The sequence below is a fragment of the Amphibalanus amphitrite genome, unplaced genomic scaffold (genome assembly GCF_019059575.1).
Source record: "Amphibalanus amphitrite isolate SeventyFive unplaced genomic scaffold, NRLGWU_Aamphi_draft 000175F_arrow, whole genome shotgun sequence".
NCBI classification, from domain to species: Eukaryota; Metazoa; Arthropoda; class Thecostraca; order Balanomorpha; family Balanidae; genus Amphibalanus; species Amphibalanus amphitrite.
The window spans coordinates 632,466-656,857 of NW_024881670.1; the positions used below are offsets into that span (position 1 = coordinate 632,466).

General features: G+C 47.9%; 3 protein-coding genes across 5 annotated transcripts in view; all 3 read right to left on the reverse strand.

The window, feature by feature from the left end:
* Positions 1-637: 637 nt before the first annotated feature.
* Positions 638-10,116, reverse strand: LOC122383866 (major facilitator superfamily domain-containing protein 9-like). 3 transcript variants are annotated; one of them, XM_043370673.1, is made up of 7 exons: positions 10,078-10,116; positions 8,048-8,172; positions 7,601-7,663; positions 3,835-3,966; positions 3,435-3,564; positions 2,672-2,881; positions 638-2,323 (listed from the first exon to the last, which is right to left on the reverse strand). In XM_043370673.1, the coding sequence occupies exons 2-7, from the start codon at positions 8,075-8,077 to the stop codon at positions 1,653-1,655; spliced, it is 1,236 nt and encodes a 411-aa protein (XP_043226608.1). In that variant the 5' UTR covers positions 8,078-8,172; positions 10,078-10,116; the 3' UTR covers positions 638-1,652. The 3 variants fall into 3 exon arrangements, with proteins under 3 accessions (XP_043226608.1, XP_043226610.1, XP_043226607.1); XM_043370675.1 differs by having other exon boundaries at positions 8,048-8,122; positions 10,078-10,114; XM_043370672.1 differs by lacking the exon at positions 10,078-10,116 and adding an exon at positions 9,873-10,043 and having other exon boundaries at positions 8,048-8,122.
* Positions 10,117-10,915: 799 nt separating this feature from the next.
* Positions 10,916-13,405, reverse strand: LOC122383867 (ER membrane protein complex subunit 4-like). The gene is made up of 2 exons (XM_043370676.1): positions 13,107-13,405; positions 10,916-11,786 (listed from the first exon to the last, which is right to left on the reverse strand). Exons 1-2 carry the CDS (start codon positions 13,296-13,298, stop codon positions 11,475-11,477), a joined length of 504 nt encoding a protein of 167 aa, XP_043226611.1. The 5' UTR covers positions 13,299-13,405; the 3' UTR covers positions 10,916-11,474.
* Positions 13,406-14,910: 1,505 nt separating this feature from the next.
* Positions 14,911-24,392, reverse strand: part of LOC122383883 — a 48,047-nt gene continuing 38,565 nt past the window's right edge. The window contains exons 11-15 of the mRNA XM_043370697.1: positions 20,592-20,828; positions 18,721-19,159; positions 17,945-18,106; positions 17,506-17,611; positions 14,911-17,075 (exon numbers count right to left, since the gene is read on the reverse strand). Of these exons, the coding sequence (XP_043226632.1) occupies positions 16,926-17,075; positions 17,506-17,611; positions 17,945-18,106; positions 18,721-19,159; positions 20,592-20,828 (1,094 nt within the window). The 3' untranslated portion in view covers positions 14,911-16,925. The remainder of the gene's footprint in view (positions 17,076-17,505; positions 17,612-17,944; positions 18,107-18,720; positions 19,160-20,591; positions 20,829-24,392) is intronic.

Here is a 24,392-nt window from a genome sequence, read left to right on the forward strand (position 1 = left end):
TTCTGGAGAGTTAAAATAAGGGATGTGATGCAGTCGCGAGCGAATCACGGAGGATGGTTGAAACTAGTGCTTGATTCGATGTTCTTAAATTAAATCGTTCATGACTAGCTTAGGCGCATACGAGAGAGCGCGAGCGAGACAGAGCTGAGCTCTGTCGGGTAACTCCGGCGAGCTCAGTGGAGCGCAGTTTCACAATTGAGGAGTGATGTTCAGATCTGCAAAACGGACTATATATGACGGGGTACTCAAGCCTTCTACATGTGTCTTACGACGAAACAATACGGCAAACACTTCCAAGTTGAAGGCAGGTCCATGGCAATATAGGCTCCACTAAACTAAGAAAGCTGTATGCCCCCACACACGCATACTCGCAAATGTAATTGCAGACACAGAAGACTCAAGATAAAAGTTGTTTAGTCTGATATGAACGGAAATATTGTGAAAAATACCCAACATTGCATACTTTTATCCAGGAAGCAGTCATTGAGGCGCTTGTGTCCGTTATTCATGCAGTGTACACAATTAAAGTTGTAAAACGCACCGAGTTGCACGGACTCGATATGTTATCATCATAATCAGCAATGTAGTTGAACGACTCCCAAGCATTTTCTAATTATCTTAAGGTTCAAACAATAAATGCACTTCAATAGAATGTATTCATGGTCCCTTCCCCAACAAGTAACAAATCTGCCCATGTGTTTCAACTGTCATTCCCGACACAGGCCTTTCACCTAGCAGGTTCCACTATGAACTTCCATAAAGGCGTATTCACAAAGATCGCGATTCAATACCGATGCTGGCTAGTTTTGAAAGTCAGCGAGTATTTAGCTGGAAAATATGACTTGTTGCGCCTGTCAGAATATTTAACTCAAATCATTGAATAAAGCATACCGATATAACAATTAACAGAATATACCAATCACTTTAATGACCGCTGGCGCCATAACAAGCACACAATGTGACCTTAAATGATTTGAAGCATAGGCAAAAGACATCCTATGGAGTGATTGGAGAACAACTGCAATTACCCTGTATAAATTTAGCAAGTAGTTAAAAAAATATAATGATAGCACAAACTATACTATGTTCCGTTTCAAGCTTGCAGCCGAAGTGCCCTGCTGAAAGCAGTGCGAGATTTCTTTATATTCAGCTTTTACATTTTAAGACGCAAATTCTTGAGCGGAGGAGCGATCTGCCGGATCTGCCGAAGAAACTCCGACTGCAAACTTGGAATGAAACAGACTATAGGCCAAGATACCTTGGATGGGATATAAAACATATAAATATACCACCTCCATCTTCACATTCCTCGAAAGGGAGTTGTGTGCTATGCAGTTAAATGCCATTTGCCGTAACCCTGTACCGAATAAAGTTGAGCGAGCACCAATAGCTGATAGGCGTTTTTCCTTGTAGGTAATTCAACGACACACTCACACACTGCTCTCAAATACTACTAGCCACCAGCCATCCCACACAGCCGAACACAGTGAGATCAGATGTGACTCACCGTCAACTTTGGCCAAATACTGAGTGACGAAAAGACGGCATGCGATACCCGCCTTTGATCGTATCACGTCTCTCACAGTATCCACTCTTCACGGTGATATTGCAGTCAGCTCACCTTTGTCGAGCGACCGCCCGCATCCAGCCGGCTACTCCTGTTTCTCCCGTTTGGACCGCGCCGCCTGGCGGATGTAGACAGCCACTCCTAGCGCGATGGCGGCGCACGCGGCGGCCACCAGACCCGGTCCTCGGTCGCTGACCAGCTGCTGGGCGGCACCAGCGGCCAGCGGCGCCGCCAGCCGCGCCACGGAGGCGATGTTCTGACCCGCGCCCATCACCAGACCGTGGTGCGCCGGCGGCGTGCGGTCCAGGGTCAGAGCCGTGCCGCACGCGCGCAGTGAAGACGTGCACGCACAGAGCGGTATCAGTGCCACGGCTAGCCAGGTGATACTCGGCGCCAGGCTGGCTGCCGTCAGAGCCGCCGTGAACACAGCGGATGTGAGCGCCAGTTCCGTCAGACGATCCCCGCAGAACCGCTCTATAGGGCCGGTGAGGAAGCCGGCACCGGCGCTCACCACTCCCTGCATCGACATGAGGTAGCCGAACTGCACGGGCGTCATACCGAACAGCCGGGCGGCCGTCGAAGGCATGTTGGCGCGGAACAGGAGCACGGAGAAGGCGTAGAAGAAGCGCACCACCATCAGGTCGCCGATACGCAGCCAGTCGACATCGGTGAAGGAGGTGAGGGACTCACCGACGGCGGTGGCGGCGGCGTGGTGCTGCGCGCGAGGTCCGTCACGTACCAGCAGACACGACAAAACTGCAGAGGGAATGGACAGATGGCGTAACAGGGGGGTTGAGCGGGTCACATGGGCAGGTCAGGTAAGGTCAGCCGTCAGGTGTGGGTCAGGTAGTGACTTTCAAGATCTGCTGAGGCTAGACGAAGACAAAGGGGCGCAGATTACGACTAAACAAAACGAGGGCTGACCAAATGAACACACGGGACACTTGAATACTGTGAAATGAAAATGAGCAGTGGCCGAAAATGATGATGCGATGGCTGGAAAACTAACAAATGTCAATAGAATGTAAAAATACGTCGCATAAACAATCAACCAATCAAGCATCACCCAAGTTCCAAGCTTAAGTTAAGTACCCCTTTTCTTACCGAACATGGTAGCGAACAGTCCGGCGCAGATGAGGGTGACGAGCCTGAAGCCGCCGTCCATGCCGGCCAGGTGTCCTCCAATCGGCGGGCCCACGATGAAGCCCATGCTGGAGATGGCGTTGAACCATCCGATGACGCGCTGCCGCTCCGACGGCGGCTCCAGATCGACCAGCAGCATCCGACACATGGTCTGCGTGTGCTTGAACGAGCCTGGGCGGGAAGTGGCACATGGTTAGGAGAGGTTATACTGATATGGTTGAACGAACCTGAGTGGAAGGTGGGGAGGTTAAACAGGCTGACATATGGTCTACCTGTGTTTTACCTAGCCTGATAGGGAGATGGGGGAGGGGTAGATCGACAGTTGGAGGAACATAAAGAAGAAAAACGTCAATATCTATAATCAGGCTAACAGGTCAATCATCTTCTAATAGTTGATTTTATGACCAATCTCATCAACGGTTTTAATGAGACGGTTTGCTCGATAAATTTCAATCAAGATCGCTTTCTATAAAAAGCAGTCAACAACCAAGTGAAGTAAGCTAAAAAGCCGCTAAAAAATAGAAGGGACCAAGCATTTCTGACACTGAGCATTTCTGAAATTATTTCAGCCGATTTGGGCAAAACAGAACGAAGACTATCGTAGATTTTTGTTAAGCATAGACGTCAAAGACGCCCAGGGTACGAGAGTCGCTAGATGGCACCAGTAGTAACCGTACGATACGCAAACGCTTTAGTTCAGAAAGTCACGGTACCACAGTCTCACCTGCCAGAACCCGTGAAATGACCAGCAGCAGGATGGTCTCGGAGAAGGCCAGCGTCAGGTAGCTGACCGTACACGCCAACAGCGAGATGATGAGCACACGGGCCCGGCCATACTGGTCGCTGAAGCTTCCCTGGAAAATGCCGAACCAGGGGCAGTTAGAGGCAACACCCGATTGGGGCATGATAGTTGACACAACATAGCACTTCTAATGTAAGCTGGAAGAAGCCAACAATTCGCCCGTGTAGGTACACGGACGTCAGTCCAACAAATATGTAGCAAGTAGCTATTCAACATCACAACAAACTAATGACGACCCAATCATTGTCCAATGAAATAGTAACCGTGCTAACCATTGTTAAATTACTTCCTTTTCACCGTGTACAGTTTCTGGTAGACTCACGCAGATGGGACTAGAGATGAGCTGCAGACCCCCGTACACAGACCCCACCAGGCCATTCATCATCGGAGAGGCGCCCAGCTGCTCCCCGTGCGAGAGCAGCAGCGGCAGGATCAGACTGATGGCGAACAGGTCCTGCGGGACGGTGGGCTGTCAGCTAGGAAGTTAAGAACGTCTGCCACGTGCCATATTCAAATATAAAAGAAGGCCAACTGAGATCAATTAAGCCACTTTTTACCACGTTAAAAATTATGATTCAAATGATCGTCAAAGCTCGACATCTGTGACTTATCGGCTGAGGCCGAAAATATTCGACTAACGATTCCACTGTGCTTGAACTAAAAGGGCTAGAAGGGCGTAGTAATTTTTTTAGCTTTTCACGTAACTGACAGATCGGACCTAGATTTGACCAACATAGGTTAAGTAAAGTAAAAAGACCGAAGTTAGCAAGTGTCGTTTTTTTACGACAGCGTTTTTCGTTTTCTATCTATGATGTTCCTTTTACCATCATCGCATTTCTCTCAACTGGACGCGCTGAATGGTTATCAATATCAATTTGATCGATACGGATCATTGCCCTGTGGTCCTGAGGATCGATACATACCAACCATTGACCTGAAGTCAAATCTGAGAAGTTAAGAACTTGTTCAAGAAACATCTTAAATGAGCAACTCAAGTTTGTTCCGCATTGTTACGAGCGAGCGAGCGCAGCGAGGGAAGTGAGTCTTTTCAATATAACGGAAAAATCTCAGTATGAGCGGCCCGGCCGCGAGTTTCCTAAGTGTGGAACTGCCCATACCTAAGGTCTATGATTGGCGCAAGCTTCGCCGAGATGACGTTACAGGCTGTGACGTCATGGCTCACAGTCGGCTGACCAATCGCTGCACGATTACAGGCGCGCGGCACTAGCGCCCCTGGTGTTATTATGGGAAGTTGAGCAATTACATTGTAAACTAATGCATAGCTTGTGTTGGGAACAATTATGTATTACTAAGGCGTCAATGTCTCACAAATTAATTCGTCCATGCTCCTCACATTTTGCAAAGTGACCTTATATTATGCGTCATAAGGTACTACACTACGCTTCAAACAATCAACACAAAGCACCAGCCAGGCACTGTTACAAGTAGCGAGCAGTTAAGTGGCGGCAGGTGGCGCTACCATCTCCAGCATCGGTCCAGATGGCGTCACTCACCATCCGCACTATAGTTTCGCACTACCTGCTAATAAAATAAATAATAAATCCGCCAATAAGTCTGCTAATAATCTTGCTAATAAATCTGCTAATAATAAATTCGCACTACCTGCTAATTTATGTCCTATTGGTGTCAAACATCATTCAACGCCGATAGGCAGTATCACCAGCCGTAATACTGAAGACATTTGCTCAATGCTGAAGCGAAACGCAGTGCACACTGCACAAACCACACCGTCAAAACTCAAGCACCTCGTAGGAGATATGCTTCCAAGGTGGGCGAATGCACGAACGATAACTGAAATAACACCGGTTATATATTCACGTAGAACAAGTTACTTTTTCTCTAGCTAGGGAACTCGCTAAAATTAAGACTGACTAAATATTTACGCAGGATAACTGGCTCCGCCTCTTCGCCAACTTAAGGACCCGCCAATCCATGCACCTAGCCGCCAGCGCCGAGTGATGACGTCACTCGAACGGGCGACGGTATGAATAGTTCCACACTTAGGAAACTCGCGGCCCGGCCCGGCCCAGCCCGGCCTGTAACGCTTTTGAGAGGCTTATATCTCAGCAACCGCTGGACCGATTGGCCTGCGGTCTTCTTTGTTGGGTAGCCCCATCCCTTCTACCCCGTAATTGACTACTTTTGATACATCTCAGTGACCGTCGTGGCACGTGCCACGTGAAAAGTCAGGGGTGTTCAAGCTGTTTTGCAAAAGTAGTGATTTTTAGAGGCTCATATCTCAGCAGCCGCTTGGGCGATTGTCTTGCGGTAATTTTTGTAGGGTAGCTGCATCCCTTCTACCAAAAATAGGATACTCTCGATGTATGTGGGTCACCCCCAGTGCACGCGCAAAATACAACAATAAGAGGTGCCAACTTTGTTCCCATTTCAGTAACTCGGTAATTACTGGGGCGATTTCGCTGAAACTTGGCATACAGGTATGCACCCACCAGGCATTGCATTCCCATGTGTTGCGGTTAGGGTGCTACTGCACGTGCGCACGTGCAGGGGGCGTTTCCAGATCTCGAGAACGGCTGGGCCGATTGCGCTCAAATTTGGTACACGGTTGGGGACCAGTTAGTAGGGTGCCGTGCAAAAGTCATTTTGGACCCCGTTTGCACGTGCGCACGTGCAGAATGCCGCTTCCAGATCTCAGGAACGGCTGGGCCGATTGCGTTCAAATTTGGCACACCGCTAGCGACCGGTTAGAAGGGTGCTTTGCACAAGCCCGTTGGAAGCACCCTCTCGCCCTTCCGCACGTGCAGGGCTCACTATCTCGCTCGCTCGTTCTTCGCCCAAAAGGCGTTTTACTGGCTGTAGGTCTCTCCGTTTTTGTCTTACCTATGACTACCTATTGTCTTACCTCGGTAAAATTTTACGTACGATATTGTCAGGTTACTCAACATTTATCCTGAGCAAGACTCCGTGCTTCCTAAATTATTACGGAGCGAGCGAAGCGAGCGGAGTCTCATACTGAATTAAGGGAAAATCCTGAGTATGAGCGGCCGGCCGGCCGTGGGGACGCTCTTCAAAAGCTAATATCTTAGGAACGGGACATCCGATTGACAAGCGGTCTTCTTTACTGAATGTCACTTGGACGTAAAAGTTCTGTGGTGTGATGGCCATCATGCGTTCTTGCCAACCACCGCACGTGGCGCGTGGTAAAGTTGGACATTTTTTAAGAACCCCCAAAATTGCAACCTCAATAACGGCACAACGGTCGGGCCGATTGAATTGAAACTCGGTACACAGTTAGGTCTCCATCAGATAATTCATCTGCATGTGTTAAGGTTGGGGTGCTACAGCACGTGCGCACGTGCAGGGGGCGCTCCCAGATCTCGAGAACGGCTGGGCCGATTGCGCTCAAATTTGGTACACGGTTGGGGACCAGTTAGTAGGGTGCCGTGCAAAAGTCAGTTTGGACCCCGCTTGCACGTGCGCACGTGCAGTGTGCCGCTTCCAGATCTCGAGAACGGCTAGGCCGATTGCGCTGAAATTTGGCACATCGCTAAAGACCGGTTAGTAGGGTGCAGTGCACAAGTTAGTTGGAGGTACCCCCTCGCAATTTCGCACGTGCAAGGCCCATCCTCTCGCTCGCTCCGTTGGTCGCCCAAAAGGCGTTTTACTGGTGTTGTATGATCTTCGAACGCCGCTTACCGCTTGTCGCTTACGCGGCTCAGGAACCCCGTTACAGAGCACGCGACAATGCACCCCGCTACCGTCTCGATGTGTTACGATCGGGGCACCTGGGTAACGCTACGTCAATACAGTACCGGCTAGGCAGTTAGTAGGTACAGATAAATCTGTCTTTGTATCTATGATTTTCTTATGAATAAAGACAAAATGATTTCTACATCAGAGTAAGCCATTCAAAAGATACCAGCTGGAAATAATCTGCCTCACCTTTCCAAACATATAACCATTCTTTTTTAGTTAATTTCATTCCAAACGCAAACCTAAATGAGTCAAAACAGTTCACGATCACACAAGGACGGTAGTGGTTCATCTTATGGGTAACATAAGTAGGTACTATCTAGGTATTCAAGCACACTACATACTTTACTTACCATGAAGCCCAGAGTGTAGATGCACACAATGCAAGACATTGGTGGCATGGGGATGTCTCCTTTCTGCAAAACAGACACATGCTACATTTAACTATGTCTCTATAATAAGCAGAAGGGGAGAAAGATCATTCAATCTTTAGATGACAAAAAGACAAGTAAGTTGCCTATCCAACATTTCAGGAAATACCTTTGCACCTACTGTCATGGCTGGCTATAACAATGATTATTGCCATAGTCTTTCCATTAAAAGTAGTCAAATGTTCAATGCCAGCAGTCATACAAAATACAACACTAGTACAAAGATAAGTGATAAGCAAGACTTCTGTATTGTTGCTTTATCTAGATTGTACACACATATTATGCTATGAAACCTACACCACTTGCTGTTTGACAAGTAAACAATACCAATGATTACCTATGCTCATAAATTATTTCAAGGTAACTCACCTTTTCTTTTGTCTTTGATGAATCAGCCATGTCTGTTTGATTCTATGACAGCCTGTTGTAGTTCCAATACACCTGCTGAAGAGTGTGGTTATATAGAGCCGATGTCAGTAAGTGAGTAGCAAGTGCTGAAACCAAAACAAACATTGTCATTTTCACAATATCAGTTGTATGAATTGAAACTTTTAATGCTTTGCTGGGAAAGAACACTTGAGAACAATTACACAGCAGTTTCACATGCTTAACAGGACAATCAACTCTAAGTCTACTGCATGTGAAGATTAACTACTTTTGAGAGGTTAATAAGGAATGGAGATGCCATACTGCTGGATTTTGTAAGATATATTCATCAAGCTACCACCAGGGGATGTGGATAAGCCCAACTGACAATATTCTGGTGCCTGGTGGCAAAGTGCACGTGCTTCACAAATCTGTCATGCAAAGGCAACAATGATATTTTTTGAATGACCTCTGGCCTGACATAATGGCCTCTGACCTTGACATTTCTAATGTAATCCTTTTTGTCTTTGCATGGAAGAATTGAGCTGTCTCTTCTCTCTGCGCTGTAGCTGAATTACAGTTCCATGTCAGAGGCTTTGTCCATTCACCACTTTTTCAGCAGGCTGCCAGCTTGCTGGAGTTTTTGGCCTCTGATTGAACAAATTTACCTGGTGTGTGGTTCACCAATGAAAAGGCAAGAAACTTAAGCAATGAATTTTCATATACCAGAAGACTGGTAGCATAATTAGATGTATAAAAAAATAACACTGAACTGTGCTAGGGCCAGAGGCATTTATTTACTTTAAGACCGACAGCCTTTCCTTTTGAAGCAAACCTCACGTTATAGTAACAAGCATATCACCCTACAATTTGACCTCCTGATTTCATATCTGATAGTTATTCATGCCAAAAAAAAGTCTAAATGCTCCAATATAATATTTGCTGTCACCGCTGGGCGCCGTACCCCTCCACCGACTGTGTATTCCACCCACCATGCACTGCGTGACTGCACTCCAAAAATGAGTGAATACATATTTCAGATACTATTCAACTGTGAAGAAAGTGACGTCAAATTGCTTGTTGTGAAGCAGCGCAGTGCCAAAGGCAATGCCTTAGGAGATTGCAAGCAATGGTTAATCAAATATTTGTTAAGTTGAGTGGTTGTACAACCGCCTCTCCCTGGTTGCAAAAAACAAGCACAGTCGGGGAAACTATGGCAAAATCTGCCATTTTTAGCAGTCTGCTATTTTTAACAGAAATCTGCCAAAAATGGGTACGCATGTGACGTCATCGTACCCAATTATAGCAGATTTGGGTGCAGCCCCGTACAAAAGCAGATCTGCACCCTAATTGAAGCAAATGCGCATCAAATGCCTGGCAAGTTCATGATGAGAATAGTGCTGAGAATGTCCTCTGATATTTTTGTTCAGATCCGACTATTTTCAAATTCATTATTTAAAAATAGTCGGATCTGAACAAAAATATCAGAGGACATTCTCAGCACTATTCTCATCATGAACCTGCCAGGCATTTGATGCGCATTTGCTTCAATTAGGGTGCAGATCTGCTTTTGTATGGGGCTGGACCCAAATCTGCTATAATTGGGTACGGTGACGTCACATGCGTACCCATTTTTGGCAGATTTCTGTTAAAAATAGCAGACTGCTAAAAATAGCAGATTTTGCCATAGTTTCCCCGACTGAGCATGACGCCTGCTTTACAACTTGAACTACCCGCAATTTAGCCATTTAATGACTAAATTACACGATCAGCAATTCTTACCATACATCTTTTCAGAAATAATAGGGCCCAAGCATTCGGCATTTACCTAAGTGGCCGACCCTGCACAGCAAATGTTTTTTTGTGGCCTTATATATCCTCGGCCTGGCGAGTATGCGAGGAGGAGGCTATCCGGCTCGTGAAGCGAGACCGGTGGCCACTTTTTAAGGCAGAATAGGGAAACCCACGCAAATGTAATTTTTCAAATAAGTGGAATTATTAGTAATATAGGCCAAAACACCTTACTATATTACATGTCAATGTGTGCGTGGGGAAAACCCTATTATTTACGTTACGAGGTTATACCACTGGCGCTCACACTCCTTGACGTTAAAAACCTCTTCGGTGATTCAACATGAGCCACAGAAAATGACGTTTTCTTTCAAAATTTTCTCGTTCATTGGCGTATTTGAGACTGCTTCGGAAAGGGTCCGAGCGTTTCCTGCAAGTGATCACAAATATTTTGTCTTTAGTGCGTCAGATATGTCGAAAATGCATCTTGATGGGCGACGGACAGAGCTGCTAAAAAATAATACGTATTCATTTGGTACTTCAAGTGCTATGCGGAAACATATTGTCATCCGCCTTGATTGTCATGGAGTAGAGAACCCATGATTACTCCCATGATTAGTATTATTTACTTCATGATTTTGTTTACACCGGCTCGAACTCTTACAATGCCAATAACCAAGTCAAATAACGGATAAAAATGCTGATTTAGTTTAGTCGCATGCTGGACAGCATGTCTTTTTTACTGTGATTTGTGGCACGATGGAACATTGGTGCGTACTGCGTATGGCAGACCAAGCTCGGTTCTCACGCCTCATCATTTGACTCTTCTGGTTAATGTGAGAGAGGAGAGTCCAAGCCGGTCTTGGGGCCGCGTGCATTACCCGTGTTTCATACAATGGTACACGCTCGAGAGCTCCTTCCCTATCGGCCTAAAGGGCCTCACCCTGTCCGAGAGCTTCCCAAGTTGGCGCCCCAATGTAAGTGGGGCTTACTTCAGCCTCCGATGACCTAGTGACCTAGCTTCATCCATTTGGCGCCAGCTGCTTGGCCAGCTGGGCAAAACGATATGGAGTGCGTCGCACAAGTTTTCGATTTGTTTGTATTTTTTCTTTTGAACGTTCTCTGTCGCATCGCGTCGACGTCACTAATCGCTATTCATTATGATTCCGAAGATTAGTAGGTATACGTTTAGTTTTTATTGGCAGAACGCCGCTTGGACAAACGTGGCTTCATTACAGGGCATCTAGTTCCATCACCTCATTGCCCTGCTCCACTGCCTCGTGCGAAGCATACACACTGAACGTGCTTTGGTTGTGGTGACGCTCATTTTTTCAATGTGCCCATGATGGTAACTGGTAAGAGACAGAGTTACCACGGTCCATGATCCAACACAACACATGAAACGACAAACAATGACAAAACGAGATACAATGCACACTCTTCGCATTATGTAAATAATAATATCCCATCCCATGGGCAGCACTGGTGCCCGAACGAATTACACGTGTCACATACCATGCATACCATACATCACATGCACCAAACTGGTCACGACCTCAGTATAGTTACCCGGCCTGACCCCCCAGATTCAATTTCGCACCCGAGACTCTTACACCCGCGCTCACTCCTCCCGTCCGTCTCACATCCGCACCCCTCCGAAGGCATATTCGACGCGCTGCTGCGGCTCGACAAAGGCCAGCCAGTCGGAGGCGTGGGTGGGGAGCAGACCCATCGAGTGGCACTTGTACAGCGCCAGCGCGATACCGGCCAGGATGCCGATCAAGTAGACAAGCCGCTGCAGAATGGCGTGGTCGCCCTCGATCATCTTGAATGTCTGCTGGATGGAGAAGAGCGCCTTCACGGTGCGCAGCAACATCATGCCGATCATCATGATCGGGAAGATGGAGATGGAGTCGCCGGCCATGTACATGATGAACAGGTTCATCGGGATCTGCCAGAAAAATCGCCAGACGTCACTGAAATACATCGTGGGAATGTAGGTGCACATACCTACCTCAAACAATTTGAAACAAAATTGCTTTTGCGTGTACCCAACAGGATCTGGTATACAGTAGAAAAATAAAAATTGTATGCAAGAACATTGAATAGCTTAATTTGCACTATCTTCAAGGTTGATGAATGACATAATATAATTCAGCTCATGTTTTGAGCAATGTTTGACAAAATGCCTTTTGGGAATAAAATATCAAATGGGTATGATAAATTCATCTACACCATCTTTCCATAATGGTAAAAATATAAACCTCTATTTGAAAACTAGTAATTTTAGCGATATTGTAAATGGGTTATCAATAAGGTAGGTAACTGAAAACTGTCCTTTCATCAGACAGGTAGCACCTTTTCTAAATCTGCTTTGCATTGATAGATGCAATATGCTATAAGACTCTTAAAACATATGCATGCTAATTTTTTAAAGGGACACTCCCACCTTAACATTAGTTTTGAGTTGAGATAGCCAAATTGGTGGCCATGGCCTGCAAATACCGGTTTGGGCACTCACAACATCGACAAATGCTTTAATTCGGAGATATGGAATTTCAAACTTGCAGTTTTCGGATTCTAAGGGGCTAGTGCATTGGTATGCCCCCTTAGAATTTGTGACGTCAGCGGAGATCTAACGATTTTTAAATCTTTTACTAAAACGTTTGGTAGCACGCGGTGGTATATGCTGCTTTGCGCGCAACAAATGCCGCACTTTCAAATAAAGTCGCTAGGAACAGCGGAGATCCCAAAAAGTAAACAAAAGTAAAAGTCTAATATCTTGAAAACCGGTGAATATTTTTCGATGAAATTTGGTAGATATTCGTTTTCGCTCTTTCTGAACCGAGCGACATCACTTTCGTGCCAATTCATTAACTTTTTTGAAGGTGGGAGGGTCCCTTTAAGTCTGTGTACATCAAACATGAGTGTGGCTCAGCAACCACTGTCACTATATCAACATGGTTACCACAAAGGCATGGGCAGTCAGGACAAGGAGGGTGACTGGATTGCATAGACACATTTTTCGTTGAGGTACAAGGGCTGTAATGCTCAAGAATGGTAGGCCAAGTACGCCAAGTATCATGAGCAAATTAGTTTCCAAAAATGGAAAAACAATTGTGCTGATGTAAATGCTCCTTAACAGCCGCCTGGAAATTGGAACCAGGTACTTATCCAATGACACTGACACCAAAGGCTGAAGGGCAGAGCTCACAACTTCAATGCTGATGCTGACAAAGAATTTGCAAGTTAATACATTTTGGTTCAGTACCTGTTTCAGTGGAGAGAGCGCAAGATCCCATGCTCTTTTTATCACAAGACTTGCATCATTTGCCTTATTCACTTCTGATGACTGGTTCACAGACAGGCTGTAGCCTGGAGGAGCTGGCAAATCTGAATTCCTTCCTTTTACAGTAAAATCCAGCGCCCAGCGCGAACCTTTGTTGGCCACAGCCTTAGACATCGTAAATGAACAAATGAAATATAATTCGTAGCGATTGTTCCTTATAAATCGTGCGAAATTGCTTGCGAAATTGAAGTGTTTATGCACCGTGCTAAATGCAATAAGCCACTCCATGAACTATCTGCGCCATAGAAGCATCATCTATCGCTTCCAAATCTGAATGAAGGAAATACCTACAAGTGTAGAGGGAACTCTCTATTTTTTATTCAGATGCAAAACATCGCGGACCATCGCGGACTCTTTATCAAATTTGCATTGTAAACATATGAACTTTTATTGATACATAAATATTGAATAAAAACTGGCTCTCGTGGAGAAAAACCTGAAAACATGACCGCTTTTGCAAAGCCTTAGCTCACCAAATAAATGAGGGGGAATCGGGAGTCTTATAATAAAGTGATAATGACGTAGCAATGCTGCGAGATTAACCCACAGCTCACCCCTACCGTCGGAGGATGATGATTAGGCAGCATTTAGCGGTGAAAGCTAGCGATATTTATTAGAATCTAGCTTGCATAGGTAAGACGTGCAATGCCAGCGAATGATCGTGAAACTCAAATTGCCACGTACCTATTTTTTAACGGGTCGATTGAGTCTCCTCCGGTCTTTCATGAATAGCTTTTGTAAAACAGTGTTTTTGGATGTATTAGCCCTCGTCCGCCGAGGGAGGGGGGTTGATGCAACCCCCCCTAAGGTTTTTCGCAAATAACGTAAAAACGGCGGCACGTAGCGCCGCCAAATTTGGCATACCCTCTGGGGCAACCTTTTCGCACCTATCCTGAAAATTTGAAGTCCCAGTCTTTTCAGGTCAGGTCACCAGGTCACAAAAACCGGTACAAGGTCAGGGGAAAATTGGACTAGCTTAGCGGTAACTGAATTCCAGAGTTCACTTAAATTGGTTTAAAAAAAAGTTTATCCTTCGATGCGCACGGATGTCCTGAGTTCACTGGTGCTTTTATTTTCGCTCTATCTTTACTAGATAAAAAGTTATAAGCGAAAAACGTTTGACATGTTTTAGCAAAAAATTTGCACTCATACCCCAAAAAAACCTAAATATTGACTTAGAGTCACCAAGCTTTCACAGGGGCGAGATCTCCTATGGACCCACCTACCCTGTAAATTTGGCGTCTCTAAGTGCCATAGGAGCCAAAAGCTAGGGGGGGGGTCGTACCCCCCCCCCCCCCTCGCCGTCCGTGTTATGGAAAAGGCCCTCGCCTGGCGAGGGTTAGCCGGTCCCGCAGCTCAGTCGGTATAGCTTTGGACTCCGCGTGGTGAGAGCACGCGTTCCCGGTTATAATAGTCCGGGTTCGAAGCGCGACGGGCGCTTGACGTTTATGTGCCTCCTGACAGGTATGGTTGCGGTTGGTGGCGGGCCGTAGCTGCTAGCTGCAGGCGAAGTCAGCCAGGGGACCGGCCGTGCGCGGCTATGTGCGCACGTTAAACTTTGGACTCCATGTTGTGCCATAGAACCGGAATTGCGTGATTGGAGGGTAGAGGGAAGGGGCAACGGAACAAGCTTCGTTTAGAGGGGGCTCTGGCCTCTGGGCTTGTGAACCCTTCCATTAAAAAGGTTCGAACTATTTTTTTTATCGCAGATGACCAAAGACACGAATAAAGCTGTTTCGTTTATTAATTCGGTTAAATGTTGTCACTGTCAATTGGGAAATGTGAAGCTAGTGACATTAGTAGAACTTCACGCTTGATATGGGGCACATGTCAATTACTGTTGTCTTGTCAAGCGACTCGACCGACTCGACAAATCTAACATATACAAACATATAAAACACACGGTAGAGTATTCGTTCCCCTCGCCATTCACACTTCCACGATCATTAGTCATTGTGATAGGACCTATCTCTGTCGCAGTTTTTACATCGATCTTCCGATAGTTTTGCGAAGGAGGGATGCAGCACAACATCGATCATCGCATCAGCCGGTTGTCAGATCAGCATCTTCTGATCCCAGCTGCGGTGAAATATTTGCGTTCTGCAACCTCCCAAGTCGCGAATGTCATGGTGAGCATTGCTCTAACAACATCACAGACCAAAACACTGCCCAAAGCTGAAAGCTAGTACTATAACGGCCATAACTTCGTTTTTTTTTTGTCGATCGGAGCTCAATGGTATATCAGACGAAACGTAAAACAAGCATCGTCCGGCAACATTTCCTCTAAGGTGCTACTGTTGGCCGTTTATTTTATGCGTTAACCCTCGCTCTGGCAGGGGGGTCGATGCGACCCCCCCTAAGGTTTTTCGAAGATAGCGTAAAAACGGCGGCGCGCAGCGCCGCTAAATTTGGTACAGCCTATGGGGCAACCTTTTTACACATGACCTGAAAATTTCAGGTCCGAGTGACCTTGGGTCAGGTCACCAGGTCAGAAAAACCGGTACAACGTCATGGTCAATTTTCAATTTTATTTTTGCACCTGTCTTACTCACAGTTTTGGACTGATTTCCTTCAAACTTTCAGGATGTGCTAAGTTCACCGAGTTGTATAACATATAGTTCGGGTTTTTTTTAGGTCTTTGACCTGAGGTCAGTTAGAGGTCATTACGTCGTAATGTTAAGCCTATGGGAAAATACTAAATTCGGAAAATACTGGAGATATCCGCTTCGTTCTATCACTTTTGTGCTTTGAAACCACAGTACTTAACAGCAGGTCACTTGGTCTTCTTTGTTTGGTGTACTTATCCATGGGTCAGGTCAAATGAGGTCAACTGAGGTCAAATGACGTTTTTGCCAATAACTTGGCACATAATGACGCTAGAGCTTAAAAATGGTATCATTGTGTTCCTGGTGATCAGCCGAATCGAATGATATGCGATATGATGCAATTTGGTTAACTTGAACTTAATTTATTAATTTAAGTTTACTTAAAATTTAAGAAAAACTTTAAGTACACTTAAGCAAGCTAAAAAGGATATCATTCGACGTGCCCTGACGTACTGAGTTCACTGGTGCTTTTCTTTTTGCTCTATCTTAATTAGATCAAAAGTTATAAGCGAAAAACTTTTGACCTGTTTTTAGCGAAATTTTTACACTTATACCCCCCAAAACCCCCCTAAATATTGACCTAGAGCAACCAAATTTGCACAGGGACGAGAACTCCAGGAGGCCCACCTACATACCGAATTTGGTGTTTCTAGGTGCCATAGGAGCCAATCACGAGGGGGGGGGGGTCGCATCGACCCCCCCCCCCCTGCCAGGCCGTGTTATGAAAAATGCCCTGCCAGGGCGAGGGTTAAACGTTTAGCCACCTGTGACATGTGGTATTACAATAAGGATGTCACGCAGGTTATAAGCCGATTCATGGCTCGACATCACATATTCTCGAGTTCAGCCCTAGGTGAACAACCATTTCTACGTTTTCTGCTGTAGCTTCTCATTGCAAGCAGCATCCCAACATCATTGACTGGTGCTGTCAGTTTCTCCAATATTCCTGCCTGCCTGGGCGGTGATCTAACACTGCAGTCTCCATCAGCGATCACCAGACGGTGTTGACCCGTCGCCAGTGACCTAGCGCCAGCCCCCGTCAGCGCTGACCGACGGTTTCGCTCCGTCGGCGGCGACCTAGCGTCAGTCAGCGCTGACCGACGGCTTCGCCCCGTCGGTGGTGAACGGGTGCCTCTCAGAGGTCTTCCTCCGGTTCGCTGATGACGTGGTCGGGCGAGTTCATGAGCGCTTCTATGCTCGGCTCATTGTCCGAGGTGTCGTCGTCCAGCGCGTTGTATTTGACCGGGTAGGTGAGCTGGTTGCCCTTATCCCAAGAGAAGATCTCCTGTGGGGGGAAAGCAGTGACGTGTCACTGGTGGGATATGTAACCAGCGAGGAGCTCTCTGCAGTCCTTAGAAGAGGCATCATGGAGACAATCATTGACTGGGTCAGTGCGTTGGTGTTAATACCCACCGGTTGATTTTTATTGGGTGAAAATGAAACGGTGTAGTGATTATGCCGTATCAACATTCAGAACTGGGGAATTTCAGACTTTAAACAAACAGCCACGACGCGTTTAAACAAACAGCATTTGATGTGCCTGCCTAGGAAGACGTATTTTGTAACATCGCACACAAACAGAAGATAGCGGTAAACGTCTTCTGACTTCAAACTTATGTTTGGGGGGGGGGGGGCTGGGTGTTATAACTTGGCTCCAATATCAAAATAAACCTATAGATATGGATTTGAATGAACGAGGCTTCGCTGGCTTTCACCTTATTACGTGGATTGTATCCGATCATAGTGGTTTGCCGGAATGGATTTGTGTACGTCAATCCGCTGTATGGTAGAGATTGTTGTGTATACAGGTCCAGAGCGAGGCTGGGGAATGGAAAAGCACAGCGTCAGTGTTGCTAGTGAGAACGGCTGTACAGCACCAAACAAGAAAAAAATCAACATGAGCGCGACGAATATTTCTTTCATATTTTAGCATACTTATATTTTATAAAATGTCGCAGGATTGCCGATAAACGTTTAATTTCCAATTCGAGTGATGTTCGTATAATGTGAATGAATGAATAGTCGATCAACTGCCTGCAAACCGTCTATCAGGAAAACTCCAAAGTTTGCCTAAACAGTCCCTAAACAGAAGACACCTTTCAAGAATCCAACCTATCCAGGCGAAGGGCGATGCCCACAAAGATCGTCTCCTACCTGAACTTTGTGTTGCTCTCGGTGCGACTCTTGATGCCGTAGAGGACGCCGCACACGATGATGGTGTCACCGTCCTTGGCGTGGCTGTCGCCCTGGAAGGAGATGTTCCACGTCTGCAGGACGTCCAGCTCAGAGCTTAGCTTCACCACGCCCAGGTTATTGCTGCCGGCAGAAGAGGGAGCGAGGGAGAGAGGTAGGAGGGAAGGAGAGAGAGAGAGAGAGAGAGAGAGAGAGAGAGAGAGAGAGAGAGAGAGAGAGAGAGAGAGAGAGAGAGAGAGAGAGAGAGAGAGAGAGAGGGAAGAGACAGAGGTCCGGTCAGATCAGAGCTCCAGCACGAGTGACATATCACATAACTAACACAAGTGACACCATGAGCTAGCATTTTGTTTTCTATGTGTAAAGTCATTCAACAATAAAACCGCCTAAAACCCTTGCGCAACAAATATTTTCCTAGACCGCTTATTTCATAGTACGGCCCTCCAGGTATTTAGTGGTTGGTTGCCAACATCACAATAAGCGATCTGCACTGATGAATACGTCTAATGGCTGTTGAAAACCATTGCCGAAGTGTGTGCACGAACCCTCTTCTCATTTCTATTGAGTCATTTTGCAGGAGTGTCTCTGTCATTCAAAGTTATTACACCAAAAGCACTTAGGCTAACCAACCACTCTTTTGCTGGAGGGCCGTACCTAGACCTACCTATATATCATCCCAATAAAACATTTCCTCCGCTGCCTAAACCACCTTCCCCGTGCGCCCCGTGTCGGTCACTCACTTTGGCAGGGCGTAGACGACCCACAAGCCGTTCTCGTCCACGGCAAAGTCGACGTACGTATAGGTGGAGTTGTACAGCGTCACACTGCGGTTCTTGGCCAGGTCGGGCAGCTCCAGCGTATTCTCGATCCGGCTCGACCGCAGGTTGAAGCGGACGATGTTCGGCTCACCGCGGACGTGATAGTAGAAGGACCCGTTGAAGACGACGTGGGAATTACCCTGGTGCGGTTTCCTCAGCGTGATGTTGCGGGTAACGATCTTGCGGTCGAAGCTGTCCTTGCTGGAGTACTCGAAGAGTTTGAACGTGTCCCGCTCGTGGGTGTACCAGTACTTGTTGGCGTCGGGAAGAGTGGGTGGGTCGGAGTCGCTCATCCAGGCGCCGAACCGTGCGCGCGAGTCGCGATTGAAGACGGGTTTGCCGACCGCTGACAGCTCGCAGGCTGCCGAAACAGGGAAGTGTTAGTCAGCTGTCTGATGGACGATATGTTCAGGCGAATACATTATTTATCTTAGGCATGACCTTGCTTGGAATCGGAAAAAGGATGCTCATGTCTCATAGCGAATGAAATTAGTGCCACTAGAATGTCCGGTCAGAATTTGATCGACAATGCCGGAAGAGCTCTTAAGTTTTAACCCATTTCAAGACCAAAAGATCCTGTTTCGCTTCCTGACAATAAGAAGTAACGTTTACTTTCATTTTTTGACAATCAGTTTATGGGAATTCCAAGCTCGCCACCAAGATGCATGGCTTGTTTGTCACATGTCACTCGTCACTACCGCTACTCGGTGCGTCAGGTGCCTGACGCGGAGATTGTGCGAGCCTAGCCGCCGGTAACGGGGTGTCTGCTGGCACCCCGCTGCCAAGAGACACGTCACGCGTCACGCTCCGCTGCGTCGTGACGTGACGTCAGCGCGTGGCGGCGGAGGGAGAGGAAGAGGTGCACCTTCCTCCGTCTCTGCCTCCGCTCTGCAAACAGACGGCTCCTGGCGTCCGGTGGGACCGACGTCGGTCAGAGCTGCCTCGTGCGACACCGGCCAAATTTACAATGTAGCTAAATGATACACAACGGAAGCACTAATCAAATGCGGTGCAGATATTCCTAAAAGCTGCTGTATGATTATTGAGTAAAATAATCAACGTTAGTTTATAATGTATGCTTTTGCTTAGCATATTCATTACCATCTCATTATTATCAGAAATCCGTGCAAGTAACTAACTAGCCCAATGGCCAGCGTCGAACTCCGCACAGCTTAGACTATCGACCTCGTTACGCGGATTATGCAGATTAGATGTTTTCGATTCAGGCCTGACAACAACCATCGTCCTCGCTCATAAACAGTGCCACTTTTTATAGCCGGTCTCGTTATTGCTCATACCCATGCTGGGCACGAGCCTTTCCAGGTCCCACAAACAAGGAGCGTAATATAGGCATGCAAGGCGGATCGTTCCTCACAAGCATACATTGTTGCTTAGTTTCACTGGGGCCTAACGAGCTTAGCAAGTTTTACATTAAAGCGAAGCTGCTCATAATTGAAAAGTACCTATTTGCATATTCACTCAGACTTCAAATTGTAACAGGTATTTCTCGCGAGCTGTTCACACTGCACGAGTCCGCTGTCCACTGTCCAATTGTCCATGTTTTCCAGCATTAGAGCTGTTACCAACTGAGTCATCGCCATGGCTCGCAATCGGTGCTTCTGCACCTTGCTGTCTACGCGCCGCTCCCTCCTAGTCCTCCCCCCAAAAAAACATCGACAGTGCGGTGAATAAAGTCCCATTTCATACGCAACGGAACCTGTAGTAGGTCATCAAGGGTTTTTACGAAGCATCCGACATGCAGATGAATACTACAAATACTGGCGACAACTCACCCATGGTCCTGTTGCCGAGTCCCTTGGGCGTGAGTCCGATGATGCGGGTGACGTTGCGCACCAGGCTGCCGTAGCTGACGGGGAAGCCGCCGACGCCCGGGTAGACGAGCTGCGGACACTCGCGGCAGGCCACCTCCTTCTGTGGCGGGCACAGGTCGTCCTGGTCCGTGATGTTGTGAGGCTGCCGGCCGTACACCACCTTGTTCTGCTGGCTCTTGCTGAGACCGGCGCCCGGGGCTGCAACAGAATGGGTTTGTGCGAGTTTAGGCGACGCTAGGTGAAGTAAACGTGCAGTCAGAGGGATGCAGCGGCCCTCATGAGATATCGTCATTTTCAATAGCAGCTTCTACTTCCTCAAGTAAAGAGGATCACGAATGATTCATTTTCAGCTATAGCCAGCCTATCTGACGCATCAATCCATGGGCTGAAATCACATCGATCTATTTAATGTCTACCAGTTTATTTTAAGCCAAATGGTTGCAATCTATCCATGCCAACTCTCCGAATGCATCACTCTAATCATCTTTGTAAAGCTAACTGCTCATCAAATAGCCCAATTACTGCCATTTAACTCTCATGAGGGTGCATTTATATTTCCACTCCAATAGGCTTGGCCGGCTTGGCCCAAACAGAAAGCTACGTCAGCTGGCTCATTCATCTGTCTCAATTGACCAGCTTATGACGTGTTTCTTAGCTCTCTATTTATTTTGTCCTGTAAAGAATGCTCATTTTCAATGCAATTGCATAGCAAAATGTAACAAGGAAACAAGGAGAAAGCATCCTCTGGATGGAATTGATTTATTCCTGAAGCTCTTCATCTCCATAGGCAAACAGACGATGGTTCCTGAAAGGTTCGCAGGTGAGCGTGGGTATAATGCGATGCTTGCATCACCACAGGAAGGCCCGCGCTATCCGTGCCAGAGAGGACAGCGTGCCCGGACTGTGATTACGCAACCATCCTCTGTCCCGTCCGGCGCCGCATGGTAACGAACAAAACCTATCTGTCCGTCCGCGCACACCTGCCGGCCCGCCGCTATGTGTCACAATCGCATCTCCGCCGGAAGTGACCGAAAAACGCGACTGAACTTTCCACCCACACGAGCCGCTTCCCGCGCTGCTCAATTTCACTCGGTTCGGGCTAATTTTCCTATCGTGTCGACTGTATTGCGCCGACTGTGTTCCAGCGGTCCCACGGCACCGCTAGCGGCCTCAGTGAATCTTCCTGCCCTTACAGCCGGCCGTCTAGCCGCCGCCGTCGTCGCCGCCGCCGCCCACCCCGCTCACTTTCCTTAGTGATGACGTCACGACCCTGATCGGCGATGACCAAAGGCGGTACAGCGAAACCAAACGTCTGCGGCCGCGCCGGGCCGGCCGGCAGCGCCGCCGTCGCCGCCGTTCGCTGCTGTTGACGTGACGTCCGGCGGCCGGAGGGCATCAACAAAACCCTCCTCTCACTTTCGAGCGGCGGCCGGCGGCCGGCGAGCGCCAGTTCGTCTGGGCGAGTCGCCGAGACCGGTCCGCCATGGCGTCTTCGCGTCTCTGTCTGCTCGCGCTCGCCTCGCTGGTTTGTCTGGCTCACGGCCGGCCGCCGGTCAGCCTCCTCAGCGTTCTACCGGCCGGTCTGAGCAGACTGCTGAGGCCCTGGACGGCTCGGCCCGACCCGAGCCGAGGCCCGGACCGCATGGAGAGCCTCCGAACGGTCAGCACGGATCCCGGCCACCTAGATGACGGGCTCGACTTCAACGAGCGGCGGCGCTTCCTCAGTCAGCCGGACCGCGAGTTCTCCGTGTACAACCCGGACGCTCCGCCGCTCTCCGACAGCCGCTCGGTGCGCCGCTGGGGCGACGCGCGACAGGAGCACGGCGACCCGTGGCGCCCCGCGCGCCCGCCGGCGCCCCGACACGACGCCTGGTCTCGCGGCTGGGGCGCGCGGCGACCCGTCAGCAGAGCGTCCGTCAGGTGGGGCAGCAGGTAGCTGGTCCAGCTGCATAGCTGGTCTACAGAAGCAGCCCGCCGTGAGACTGCGGGCTACCGTGGGATGACGCTGAGTACAGCGAGTCCCGATCAGGGCTTTTGATGCAGGGTGTCCGGCAGCTCGGATCTTCCGAGAGTGTATCTGTGATGCCGATATCGTCCTGTATGAAGGTATGTTATTCCTGTTGTTATGTTTGAGCCTTATGTGGCTGGCAGTTATATTGTTGGTACATTTATAAGTTGGACAGAATAAATAGCGACGGGCGTGATGAATGTGTGACATGGAAATGATGCGAGAGATTTGAATTTAGGTATTTGTCTCACATAAAGTTTTACAACAGTTCCATTTCGAGGATGTGAGGAAATCCGACAAGATGAAAGAAGCACAAGAACGATAGATATTCTGATAATGATGTCTACCTAATAGCCGTCTCGGTAAAAGCTACCATGGGTTTTACCCTTGCGAACTGTTGAACATAAAGTTTCATAAAATATTAACTTAAAAAAAAGATGCTAAAAAATGTTAATAGTATATTCGGAAGGTGTAGGCACGCATTTTGAGATGTTTCTTGCTCGCAATTATCAGCCTGAGCCACTGTCCACTTAATAAGTTGCCCACGCAGCTGAGCGCATCACATCGCTATTGAGTTGCTGTAGCTGCATACGAGTTCACAAGGCCTTTGCCCGTTTTAATTAAAATGGTTCTTGCTCGCATAACTTTAACCCTCGCCGGACGAGGGGGGGGGGGTGCCGCCCCCCCCCATAGGGTTTTTTCGCGATAGCTCCGAACACGCTGGCGATAGAGAGCTGAAACTTGGCATACCTGACCTTTGATCCAAGCCGGATCTTTTGACAGCAACCGCATTTTTGGGTCAGGTCAGGTCACTGACCTATGACGTCATAAGTGAACCTCTGCAAGGTCTTCAGATGTCGCAACTTCGCAACGCCCTCACTGCCAGAGGAGATGTCACAGGGAAATGAAACTTGCAGGATGTAGTATCCATTATGAGTCCCACAACTTGTATATCTCGGATTTTTCCTAAAGGTCATATGAGGTCAGGTCATTTTCGTGACCTCACCATTATAAGTCAATGGGGAAAAATGAAAACTGCTATTCTGGCGCCGGGAACGATCTCCAACTATCTCAAGCACACAGAATCGTGATTTGATGCACTCCTTGCAAGGTTAGATGCGTCACTTTTGCGATGTTGACCTTGCGTGACGTCATTTATGACGTCATCAAGGTCATATTAGTTTTTCGTCAATAACTCTTGATCAAATTGAGCTAGCGAGTCGGGAAAGCCACCAATGGACTCAGGAAGGCCTGCCGAATCGAATGATATGTGACATGACCTCTTTCGACCAACCTCGTGACCTGGGGGTGCTGACCTGACCTTGACCTGAGGTCAACACCCCAAGTTGACCTGACCCGGACAAAAAGTATATCATTCGACGCGCCTGAGCGAGGCGAACACGATGCTGCCAAAATCGGCGCTCTGCGGCCGTTTTTTGCGAAGTTATTCACCAAAAACTGAACCGTACCTTGGGGCACTTGACCTGACCTCAGAGGTCACCGGTTGACCTAGGACCTTAAAATCGGGTACCATTCTCTGCGTCTCGTAACGGCGCACACGCTCGTTTTTTCCGCGACGCGCTAGCTCCACCAGGGGCGAAACGGCGAGGGGGGGGGGGTCGTACCCGCCCCCCCCTCGGCCGGCGCGTATGTAGAAAACCAATAGGTCCGGCGAGGGTTAAGACGAGAAGGTTGAAGTTCACTCAGTTGATGGCTCTTGTCAGTGAATGAAACATTGCTCTGCGGAGTGTTTC

What these genes read in the sequence shown, in the direction of transcription:
- LOC122383867 (XM_043370676.1), bottom strand. Translation starts at nt 13,298, where the DNA reads ATGTCTAAGGCTGTGGCCAACAAAGGTTCGCGCTGGGCGCTGGATTTT. An exon ending in CGCTCTCTCCACTGAAACAG is followed by an intron (nt 11,787 to 13,106) that starts GTACTGAACCAA and finishes TTTTTCTGGCAG; the next exon opens with ATCCCGATGAACCTGTTCAT.
- LOC122383866 (XM_043370673.1), bottom strand. Translation starts at nt 8,077, where the DNA reads ATGGCTGATTCATCAAAGACAAAAGAAAAG. An exon ending in CATCAAAGACAAAAGAAAAG is followed by an intron (nt 7,664 to 8,047) that starts GTGAGTTACCTT and finishes TCTGTTTTGCAG; the next exon opens with AAAGGAGACATCCCCATGCC. An exon ending in TCTACACTCTGGGCTTCATG is followed by an intron (nt 3,967 to 7,600) that starts GTAAGTAAAGTA and finishes ACCGTCCCGCAG; the next exon opens with GACCTGTTCGCCATCAGTCT.